Genomic DNA, 12071 nt, shown 5'->3' with positions numbered 1-12071 from the left:
ATGCCCGATTCAAAACTTGCTCGACCGAATTACATCCCTGCCGATCGAAAACATACCTTCAATTCAACTAGTCCCTTGTATTTTATAGTCATTCCCTTAATTAGGTATTAACGTGATGTGTTTATCCGTAATTACTGATTAATCAGGATTCCACGACCGATTGAGAATCTCTCCAATTATTATTTCAATTTCCAATTAATGATTAAAATTTGGAATTATTAATTATCACGATTTGACGACCAACTCAGACGCTTGTTCCCGAATATAGGGTAGAAAAGAAAATAATAGAAAATAACCAATTTTCCTTTCTCTCCTAATTTTTCTAAAAGTGGAAAGAAGATTTTGGAAACAAAAATAAAGAAAATTTCTTCCCAAATCTGCGGCTTTCTTTTCATTTCTTTCATAAAAGTTGTTCGGGAACAAGTTAAAAAAATATATTCTTTACATTTCTTTTCTTTTTTATCCAAAGAAAGTTTCCGGAAAACAGCGAGAATCTCTCCATTTATTATTCCGATTAATGATTGAAATTTGGAATTATCAAATATCCTACCCGTAGTAACATATTTTCATACCTATCGTTTTACCTAAAGTTTGTTACTTTACCATTATCTTTTTAACATCTATCATTCATCGTCATTATATTTTTTAAGTACTAAACTAAACAATATATGTAGATCGCTGTTGTTTGTGTCAACAATACAAACACTCCATCTAATTTCAACATCTTCACACCCTCATCGTCGGCACATCAGATTTCGGTTACATACATGTGTGTATATTTATTAGTTATGTTGTTTAATTATCTGATTCTTGTTATTATAATATGCTTAATTTGTAAACTTTGATATATAATTTATAGATTAATAGATTGATTAGAATTATAATATTATTAAGAATTTAATTACTTGTAGTTTAGAAGTATCTGTTGTTGTTGATGATGATGAGTTTGCTAACATAATATTATTAAGAATTTAATTACTTGTAGTTTAGAAGTATCTGTTGTTGTTGTTGATGATGATGAGTTTGCTAACAACTATTTGAAATCTGTGCTTGATATTGATCGGATTCATCTGTTATTTTGTTGCGATTTTGCTGTTCTCTAGTTGCGGCAATAATGTTTGTAACCTTGATCAATTATTATTCGATTCGGTTGTTTAATAACTTCGATCAGATAATACATTTATCTGGTTATAATAGTTAAGATATATTTTTGGTACCCTGATTATCATCACTAAACTTTACTGATTAATGAAATTTTGTCCAATTTGCCCGAGATTGTACAATTTTTGTTGCTGGTACGTTTAATAATATGATTTTTGTTCCGTAAACTTGACATAATTTTGTCTAGTTACTGTTATATGTAGGTATATTTGTATAGGTAGACAACTAGATTTCGAAACTGGTTTATCTAGAATAATGTGTGTTTAATTGCAGAAATTGAAGAATTTTATTTATGTATTTAGGCGCCTGAGATTTTATAGAATGTTCTCCGTATTGAGTTGATATACAGTGTTTAAGTCTTCCGCTTTTGTTTTGGTAGGATGATAGTATAAATATTTTATTGTCGACACACATGGATGGGCAGAGTGGTTATTCTCATGGTGACCATGGACGTTTCGAACAAATTCTTTCTCAGTTTCTTTTGAAAAGCTTGCACATGATATTGGACTCGCGGGTTCCGTCCATTCATCCTTATAATCGCAAAAATGATCAGGTGAAAAAGAGTGACAAATGGTTCAGCTTAGTGTTAGGGGATCGTCCAGCTGCTTTGGATAATCTAAGTTTCTGGCATAGAAATTTGATGGATCCCATGATAATTGACATTATACTTGTTCAAGATGTGCCTAATTATTTGCCTCAGCCATCACTGAGGGAACAAGAGGAGACAGTCATAGAGAGGTGGGTTGTTCAATTCGAGTCTGTTAGGACTGCGACTCCTCAAGGTGGAGATTCTTCTGCAGCTTATAAGAAAACATATAAGAAACTAATTATCCTTTTACGTTCGCTTTTTTCAATGATGAGGCTTCTTCCAGCACACCGAGCCTTCCGTAAGTTATGTTCATCTAGCAAGAGTTGTGATTATGATATAAATTACAAGGTGTCTTCCTTTAGTGCTCCGTTCTCAAGGTCAGAGGAAGAACTAATGAAGCGATATAGTTTTAGTCCTGTTGAGGCACACCAAGGTTGCTTTTCAATATCTGTAACATATCGTGAAAGTCTTTCCGACTTTAACTTGGAGACTTCAGCATTGTTCCCGCCCCAGATTATTTCAGATTATGTTGGTAGCCCAGCAACAGATCCTTTGAGGGCTTTCCCTTCAGCTGGAACAGGTGTTTGTGCTACATCCGTTCCATCTAGAGGTATTCTATCAACATCGACACATTCTGAACGCCCTCACAGCTGGACAAGTGGCATTCACAGAGGAGTTTCTTTACCGCATAACCAACCCTTTGGTGGATCTCCACCGATATATTACTCATCTGGTGGTCAAAATGATTTTTCTTCTTCCCCAACTGATATATATGGTCATAGAATTCCTAACTATAGATTGCCGAATCACTACAAAAATAATAGTTTTGATGCTTACCAGCTTTCACCGCCATTCTCACCATCTACTTCTCCATCTCCTCCAACACATCTTACTGGTGGGACTTTTATGCAAAGTCGACTACGATCAGAGAGTTCCCCCGTAAGTATTCCCCACCCTATGTTGGGAAGGAGTCCAAGGTATCTCTCTCCCAATTTGTCAGACACGAGCAGGCATTCACTTCCTCCTTTATCCCCTAGAAACGCTAAGCATGATTCTTCCTCACAAGAGTCTCCGTCTGGAATGAGGTCGTTGAGAAAATTGGACTTATCAAGGGCTGGGGAGTTGAATTCTGGAATACCAATTTCATATACCGGTCAAAAGGTATGCTCAATTATATCACAACCTGATAGGTCGAATTTCTGTTGTTCTGCTTGTGCAGCCCCACTTTATAGTCACGCCTATAAATAAATTCTTTTTGGCCTAATTGCAGTTGTCAGGAGATAATAAAGATGACTCAGGAAGGTTTTCAAGTTTGCTCTCTTCTAGTGGTTCACCGCGAATTGGATTCTCAAGAAGCTCTAGTAGAATTTCTTTCCAGGATGATTTGGATGATTGTGACTTCTCATGTCCTTTCATTGTGGATGACGTTGATACTTCTGATCACCAATCCAGGTACTTGTGTCTCCTGTTTACACTTCATATCTTGTTAAGTTCCAGTTTAAGTACTGTGGTCTCCCATCAGATTACTTTACATTCCCTGTTTTTAAACTACTACCCCCCCCCCCAAACTCGCGTAAGGAACTCCCTAATCTCCATATCTAGTGACCTGAAAGTGCATACTATGCTAAGCTCTTGCACAACTATCTCTAAAAGGATTGAACATTGAGTTGGAATGTTGGAGAACATAACGTTGTGAAATTAAGAAGCTAAGCATTTTGTGATGCAATCGAACAGTAAGATGAATATACTGGTTGAGTTTAAGTACCAGAGGAAATGAGGAATACATATGTATTGTATCTAGTTTGTTCTATATGATAAGTATTACTAGTATTTACCTAATATACCTTTTAGAATTGTATTTTACAATTTATGATTAACAAAAGAGCACCGTATGTTAATTGATGTTGTTAAAACAGTAAACTTTTGAAAATATACAAGTTGATCACCCTACGAGAATATGATCTCAAAAAATGATTAAATTTTTTTGTGGATTTGGTGAAATTACTGCATCCTTCTAGTTCAGCTGCGTAAGTTTACTACTTTAAACATACTGCTAAACTAATCTGCAAATATGCATTTGCCTTAATGTGCATACAGATAACAGTGATCTCTCTTGAAATTTGATATACAAGAAACAATGTAGTCGTTTCAACTTTCAAGTAGTACTAAAATTGGCATTTGATTTTTTTGAGGCAAAAGGGGATAGCTGAGATGATGCGATGGAGCATACCTGGATATTTGGGACCACATACATAGTTGTTAAATGTGACATAGGAGGATTAATTTCACATCAGATTTAAGTAATGCCTTTAGTTCTAATATATGGATATATATATATATAATTTTTTTTTTATTAAAGTGAATTTAAAATAATAATTTTAGGTACACGGTCAAAGCGCTTTGAAGTGTGTGCAAAAAGTCAAGCTTCATATTAAAAGAAATGGAGTGAGTATTTAGCTATTGTGTTATACTAGTAGGGGTACTCTTGTGAACAAACAATCAATTGCATTCATGCCTGAGATGATAAATGAGATATTGGTCTCTGCGCAACAATCTTAGTATACAAATATCTGCAACAAATTTTAATTGTAATTACTCTCTCCTGTATGGTAGCTGGCCCTGATCCTACAAGCTGATGTAACTGTATAAGTAACCCAGTTTTAGGCCACTTTGAGTTTGAGGGGTTAGCAGGTATGGAGCGAGGGGTGACATTGTAAAGTGAAATATATTTATAAATCTTCGTCAGGCCAATATTCTTATTAGTTGTGTGTATATAAAACTTGTTTGAATAGAAATGCATTATATTTTTGAAGTTAGTCTAGATCAGATATCTGGTGGGCTCAAGCTGAGCATGTCCAGCTATATTTATTCTGAATATGTGAGAGGAACCAAGAAATTATGTTTATTGTACTTGGTTTTTTTATATTCTCCAGCTAATTATATATTTTAGCTGCCACTGCTAAAATGTCTTTTTAACCTATTGTACAGTCAAAATCTTGATAGATCAAAAACTTCAGAAGTTAGTTCTCAAGTAATCTCAACAGCTAGAAAATCGCATGATGCTGCCGTCGGTGCCCTCGTTCACATGTTTAGAACAGCACCTCCTTTGCGACAAGATTCTAGTTGCTACTCATCAATGCCATTGAAACAAGAAGTTGAGCAAGGAGCTGGATCTTCGTCTGCGTTTTTTTTGCCCAGAAAGACATCAGATGCACTGGAGGAGCTCAGGGCTTACAAAGATATGAAAGATCTTCTTCTTTCAAAGAGTGCTAGAGTGGCTGCGAAGGAAGAAGCTTAGTTGTATTTATTTTGGGAGGAACTAATATCTTTTCAGGATGAACTCCCAAGGAATGTTACAGAAAGAATAGATTTGAATTGCTTCGTACTAGCATCAGATTCAGAATCTGCTTCACTATTGAACTTTACATGTAGGGATGTATTTCAAAGAAAATCTGTTAGCAGGCTGTATATATTTCTAAACATGGTTGACATCTACCAAATGAAATTACTCTATCTTAATTGTTAAGAATCCGCACTAGCTCTGAAGTTGCAAATTTGATTTGTATGCACCATTATAATCCACATCTTTAAATTATAAACAAGATGTGTAGAATAACACTCCTTTTATTTTTTATAGTAAAATGTAAAAGACAAAGGGCCTGTTTGGCTGATCACTTATAAGTTAGCTTATGACTTATAAGTCTGGAACAACAACAACGTAAATTTTCTTAACTTATTTTGATTTTTCACTTTTTTATTATGTGTAATTTTAAAATAGATGTTTTTAAATATTTTTGTAATTTAAATTTCAGGAATTAAGATAAATTTATTTATTTTAGTTCATTTAAGAATTATTATTTTTTGACTTATAATAAAATTATTCAAATACTTATATAACTTATAAGTATTTATTCACTTATTTAAGTTATTTTAAGATTTAAGATTTCACAGCACAAATAAAGGGTTGGCTTCTACTGTGTAAAGATGCCAATGTTCTTAAAATCTGTATGTATTTGTTTTGCAATGCATCTTCTGGAAACAAAGAACTATAATGACTTTCCTACTTCTGGCTTCATAATACAGGAATTATCAAAATAAGAAAACATCTATTGTGCTAGACCTGAAGCTAGATAGCATGTTGTTCAAGGATGCCGATCCTGTTAATAATTAATGCCTGACACTCTGAAGACGGTAGAATCTCGAGTAAACTCCTTCGGATATATGTTTCAGGGTTGAGTGTGTACCCATTTCCACAACAGAACCTTTATCCATAACAACTATGGTGTCTGAATTTTTAATGGTGGAAAGCCTATGTGCAACTGTAATCTGTGTAGTTTTCGTCAACAAGCCACCACTGTTGAGTTGTATCGATTCCAAAGCATGCACTACTGCACTTTCAGACTCCGCGTCAAGGGCGCTTGTTGCCTCGTCGAGTAGCATTATTGCAGGCTTTTTGAGTAAGGTTCTAGCTATAGCTATTCTTTGTTTTTGTCCACCAGAAAGTTGGCACCCTTTTTCTCCAACTACTGTATCATATCCATATGGCAAATTGCTTATGAATTCATGAATGTTGGAATTTTTCGATACCTCTATAATTTCAGTTTCAGAAGCTCCTTCATTTCCATAGCAGATGTTCTCTCTGATTGAGCAACTGAAAAGAAGTGGCTCTTGTTGGACCAACCCTATTTGTGTTCTTAACTTTCTTAGGTTGTACTTCTCGATATTCTTTCCATCAATAAGTATAGAACCTTCTCTAGGTAGATAAAATCTCAGCAGAAGGGCTAGTACTGAAGATTTTCCAGCGCCACTTGGGCCAACAAGAGCCACTTTCGATCCAGCCTCAATGTGCAAACTAAAGTTGTTAAGTATAGTCACCTCTGGTCTTAGTGGGTAGTGAAAATGAATGTTTTGGAATTGAATTTCTCCATTGATCTTCTCGGTAGGTGGATCTTCTATGGTATCCGGATCAATCTTTGTTTGTCGATCTAATGTCTGAAATGCCGGAGTTAATACACTGATTGCAGAGACAACAGTGGGAATGAGTGTCCATAGCTCTGTGATTGAGGGTACCGTGAGGGAGAATATCTGATACGCTCTAATTCCGTTCTCAAAATTTGCTTGTTTTTTCTCAACCAGGACTGTTGTGTACCATAAGGCAATAGCATGAGCTACATTCCATAAGAAAAGGGATATGCCTTGAATAATCCCGTATTTAATACTTTCCTTTCTGTTCTTACTTGTTGATTTCTTAAGCTGCACTCTGGCTTTCTGAAGTATATTATCTTCATGACAAAAGGAAACAACAGTCCTTATGTTTGCAGTGGTTTCAGAAGTAAGGGAAACAAGTTCTGATTGTGCTGCAGCATTGTCGCCTGAAAATCCTTTTGCGGACTTGGCTTGAATTAGTCCACCAATGAAGTGGCAAGGCATCACAGCCCAAGCGACTAGTGCCATTCTCCAATTAACTATCAAGCTAACAATTGTTGCAATGAGTATTGAGGAAATGCATTGAAGTATCACAGACATACGATCAGAGATGATTGTCTTCACAGTGGAGGTTTCACTGATGATTCGTGAGGTAAGCGAACCGACACTATTCTTAGGGCTATCGAACCAAGCTAATTCATTGCTTAGCACAGCTGTATTAGAGATAGCCATAGGGTTAAAGTGTATGTCTTAACGAAAACTTACAAATATTTTCATAATAAAGCAATATTTTAGCGCATTACCTGAATAGAGAGCTTGTCTTAGGTTTCTCATGGCCTTCTCTCCTATGACTCCAAAAAAGTAATGCTGCAAAGTATGGCTAAGCAGTGAAAGCAATCCTATTGAGGAAAAGATTAATGAATATTTTCCTACTTTTTCCTTTGAATCAGGCTTGTAATATGCTACTCCTATTGTTATGATGAAGAACCCGAAGATAGGTTTTGAGATTCCAGAAAAAGCTGCTGCAAAGGTGCCAATAGCAGTCTTTACAAGCTCGTTACGGTTTAAGCCAAACCAGAGTCTGAAGAATATATCCCAAGACTTCTCTTCCTTCTGCTTTTCTTGCTCAAGAAAGTCTGGAAGTTTATTTATTAGCTCTGAAGGTGTGATTAGTTTCTCCTGGTTCTCAGATGAATCCTTTAGCTCAGTTCCAGCAGTTTCTCCGTCATCATCATCATCATCATCATCTATTACCCTGTAATTTTTTCAATTTATTTCTGTCAAATACATGTATCTTTTAAAGTACATGTGTTAATAGGCTGTGTGAATTTTAGTATCAAGAGACCTTGTGCTATCTTCTACCGTGATATTCTGCATGTTAACCAAGTTGTTATAGAACTTGCTACTATCTAACAAATCATGGTGCTTTCCTGACTCTGTAACTTGCCCATTGTCTACAACCACGATCATATCTGCATTGACAATGGTTGAGAGCCTGTGTGCAATTAATATGACAGTTCTCCCTTGCATAGCAGTCTCCAGCGCATTCTGCACTAGCTTCTCTGATTCCGAATCAAGTGCACTTGTTGCCTCATCGAGCATAAGAATTGGAGGGTTTTTTAGAATGGCTCTTGCTATTGCAATCCGCTGTTTCTGTCCACCGGATAATTGCACCCCATTTTGTCCTACCTGTATCCAAAATTTTATAATTTTATACAATATGTACTTTAATGTTCTAAGTTTCTTGCTTCTAATGATAAATAACAGCTGGAAGGATAACAATTTAGACCTCTAAGGATAAGTAACTGACCTCTGTTAAGTATTGATTTGGAAGTTGAGATATGAAAGAGTGAGCATTTGCCATCACTGCGGCACTCTCAATCTGTTGGTCATCTGCATCTTTGTTTCCTAACTTCATGTTATCCTTGATGGTACCCGTAAATAGTGATGGCTCCTGAGAAACTACTCCTATGTTTTTCCTGAGGAACTTCAAATCAAGTTCTTTTATGTTGTTGTTGTCAATGAAAATCTCTCCTGTGTGATTTTACACTTCATTAGGCTCTTTGTTATACACAACATGTACAATATATAAATACATATGGCCTTAAAGCTAATGTAGTATTGGTTTCAAACCTTCTGCAGGATCATAGAATCTTGCCAATAGGGAGATGATAGTGCTCTTCCCACAGCCACTACTGCCCACTAAAGCAACCACCTTTCCTGCTGGAATTGACAATGAAAACCCTTGAAGTATGCGCTTCTCTGGTCTGGATGGATAAGAAAAGTGTATGTTACGTATGTCAATGTTGCCCTCGACTAGCTCCAGTGTCTTCCCTTTTGAGTCGATACTTATTGCTGATTTTCTTCTGATCACCTCAAACACTTCCTTTCCTGCAGCTGTGGCCTGATTGAAAATTTGCATGTCTGGCGCAGCATAAGTAAGTGCTCTGAAACTCAAACAAAAGCAATCCATTAAATATCTATTAACCAAATTTGTAAGTTACAATATAATTCTACCGGTGAATAATTATGTTGTATTTGTGCTTACATAGCTCCAAATAAAATGCTCATTACTGCAGCTAGGACATCTCCTCCGGTGGATCTTCTAGCTGCAACCACAACCGCTCCAACCCAAACAATCAGAGACCAGGAACAAAATGTCACAGTTTGGAACATACCGGTTCCAACTCCTTTTATCAATGCTTCTCCCCTGCTTAGTACTAATTGTCTCTCCAACTGTTCTGTAAAAGATTTGACTGCAGAATTTTCTCCTACAAATGCATAAACTGTTTTGATTTGGGATATAGTCTGCCACGTTAAAAAACAAGAGCATAAATGAGCTGGTTAATTATCTTAAATTTCGATCTTCATACATATAAATTAGGGTGAGATAATTTGAAGAAAATGGTAATATCTTGTTACCTGCTGAACCATCGCTGTGGTTTCTGACAAAAACGATGTCTTTGCAGCAGAAATGACACTCATTTTCTTGGTATACGTTGCTCCAATTATAAGAATCAGAGGAACAACCAGTAGTGAAAGGAGTGAAACTTCCCAACTCGATATCAAAGCAATCACAACTCCAGAGAAGAAAGTTGCAAAGCATGACAGAAAATGGCCCAACTGTTGGTTAGAAAAATTAGTATTAGAATGAATGAGTGCTTGGTCTATATTTGGTATGTTCCACTCGGAAGCAAGGCATAGCAAGTACCTTCTCTCCAATAGCATCTTGTATGAGAGTCATGTGGTTGCTTATGCCGCTGGTGATTTTACCGCTGGTTAAATCTGTGTCGAAAGCTCCAATATCCTGTCTGAGTACTGCACGCAGAAATGACAGTCTTATTCGTGCTGCCTGCCTCTGACTTGTGTACATCCAGCATCCAACCTCTGCAAGTCATTAGTGTATTATTTATGTATCTTATATTTTCTTAAAGCCTAGCTAAGATTCTATAAACAACTTGATTGTCCTTTGGAGCCTCAGACAGATAATGAAACAATTGAAATTAAGACCAGAGTGGTATTGTCAAATTACGACTAGAGTAGTATAGTGAAATAATCGAAATTCTAACCTGGATAGTATTATTGTTAAATTACGACTAGAGTACTCAAAATTATACAACACTGAGATTAAAGAGAGAGAAAAATGCATGATGCGCTAGTATCTTTAGTATCTTAATTTAAGATCATCACGTGTACAAATATTTCAAATTTGTAACTAATCATATAAAATATAAATAAAATAAAATAATTAACTTTCAAAGGACGTGGAATAAATGTATAATATTTATTGGTGCATTCTCAGAGCATCTCCGATAGGTGTCGATATTGCATTTTATTGTAAATGTTACTCCCTCCGTCCAAACCATTTCTTTACGTTTGGTTCGGATATGGAGATTAAGAAATACAAATTTTTCTGTTGTGTGCCCATGGGCATACAATAAGAACATATGTGTCAAAATTTGATTAGTTTTTTAATCATAAATGTTGATGAACCCCTACATTTACACCAATTTCACCAATAAAAATACTCCAAATTCATAGAATTTAGTACTTAATGTATGTCGTAGGCGCACACTAGACAAACCCTAAAAAATATGTATAAAGTAGTGAAAAAGAGAAAGAAACATTAATTTTTAATGTATAAAAGGGAGATAGTGGAGTAAAAATAGTGTGGAAAAGTGAGAAAGTGATAGGACCCATTGACTATTTTTGGTAAGTTTTGAAATGTAAAGAATTGGATGAAATATTAAAAAAAATGTAAAGAAATGGTTGTAATAGAGGGAGTATTATGTTATCTTGTACTTGTTGAATACCGGTATTTTTGGCACCCTTCTTATCAAATTTTGTTTCAATGATTAGCCCTCAAGGTTGTCAATCTCTACTCCCTCAATCCCAATATACATGTTCCTTTTCAAAAAAAAAATATCCCAAATTACTTGTCCCTCTCCTCTTTCAATGTAAATTTAAGCATAATTTTTCAAAATTATTCTTAGATTTGTTATTTCCAAGATTTGAGTTTCTAAAATTAGTATTTATTCTCTTTTTTCAATGCATTTAATGAGGTATTTTGTTGAAAATATTATCCAACTAACCTTTTTTTAATATGTATTTTATTTTTGAAAAGAGACATGAAAAATAGGATAGAGGGAGTATATGATATGACACATTATTTTATGCGACACTTTAACACTCTTTTTGACGCCTCAATTCAAATCGTTCTCACAAGTTATAAGTTAGAGATTACCTAGTATGCCAGCAGGAAAGGTAGCAATGGCCATGTACCACACAAATGGTATAACCTGTATAAATCAAACAATCCCAAAACTGAGTTACTTCCCATCATTAACAATCCCTGCATTATCACTACACAAATAATTCACACCCTGAAACTTTTTGCACTTTCATTACCTTCTTTAACGCTTTAACCATGGCCTCGTCGTTGTTAATGTTTTCACCAAATGCATCAAGGGCTTTCCCGAGCAGCATGTAGCCAACAGGTTGCGCGAGGCCATGGATAGTCGATCCTAGCGTACCAAGCGCCATCAACGTCCAATCCAGTCCATCTGCATAGCTCAGAAGCTCGCGAAACGCCACTCCCTCTGCAACTTTCTTAAGGTCCTCCTCTGTTTCCTCTCTGTTTGGCTCATCTTGATCAGTCTTTTGCACTGCCATTTTCAGCACCATGCACTACGTACAAACTACAAAGATATGGTATGATGAGAGAATATGCATTGTTGCATGTTTATTTATATTTTGTTCAACTGATGCTAACAGCCTGGGGAAGAATATGTGTTGGATATCCTCTCTAATATGTTTATAAAATCACATTTTATATAGTTTATGCCGCCTTTGTATACATCGTTACCTATTTGTCTATATAGTTGCAGCATTGGAA

At 35.7% G+C, this 12071-nt stretch overlaps 2 protein-coding genes across 2 annotated transcripts; one reads left to right on the top strand and one right to left on the bottom strand.

Annotated features, from left to right (window-relative positions):
• Positions 1-605: 605 nt before the first annotated feature.
• LOC141690092 (autophagy-related protein 13a) lies at positions 606-5304 on the top strand. Its single transcript, XM_074494700.1, has 4 exons — positions 606-769; positions 1541-2911; positions 3021-3202; positions 4739-5304. The coding sequence occupies exons 2-4, from the start codon at positions 1574-1576 to the stop codon at positions 5046-5048; spliced, it is 1830 nt and encodes a 609-aa protein (XP_074350801.1). The 5' UTR covers positions 606-769; positions 1541-1573; the 3' UTR covers positions 5049-5304.
• A 549-nt stretch (positions 5305-5853) lies between these two features.
• LOC141691929 (ABC transporter B family member 13-like) lies at positions 5854-11848 on the bottom strand. Its single transcript, XM_074496678.1, has 10 exons — positions 11585-11848; positions 11421-11475; positions 9888-10063; positions 9599-9799; positions 9225-9484; positions 8810-9123; positions 8487-8710; positions 8022-8365; positions 7480-7931; positions 5854-7389 (listed from the first exon to the last, which is right to left on the bottom strand). Exons 1-10 carry the CDS (start codon positions 11846-11848, stop codon positions 5918-5920), a joined length of 3762 nt encoding a protein of 1253 aa, XP_074352779.1. The 3' UTR covers positions 5854-5917.
• Between the last annotated feature and the right edge of the window lie 223 nt (positions 11849-12071).

The sequence above is a fragment of the Apium graveolens genome, chromosome 10 (assembly GCF_009905375.1).
Source record: "Apium graveolens cultivar Ventura chromosome 10, ASM990537v1, whole genome shotgun sequence".
Taxonomy (NCBI): Eukaryota; Viridiplantae; Streptophyta; class Magnoliopsida; order Apiales; family Apiaceae; genus Apium; species Apium graveolens.
Note: the sequence above shows the minus strand (reverse complement) of the source record. Positions and strands in the feature narration are given on the sequence as shown.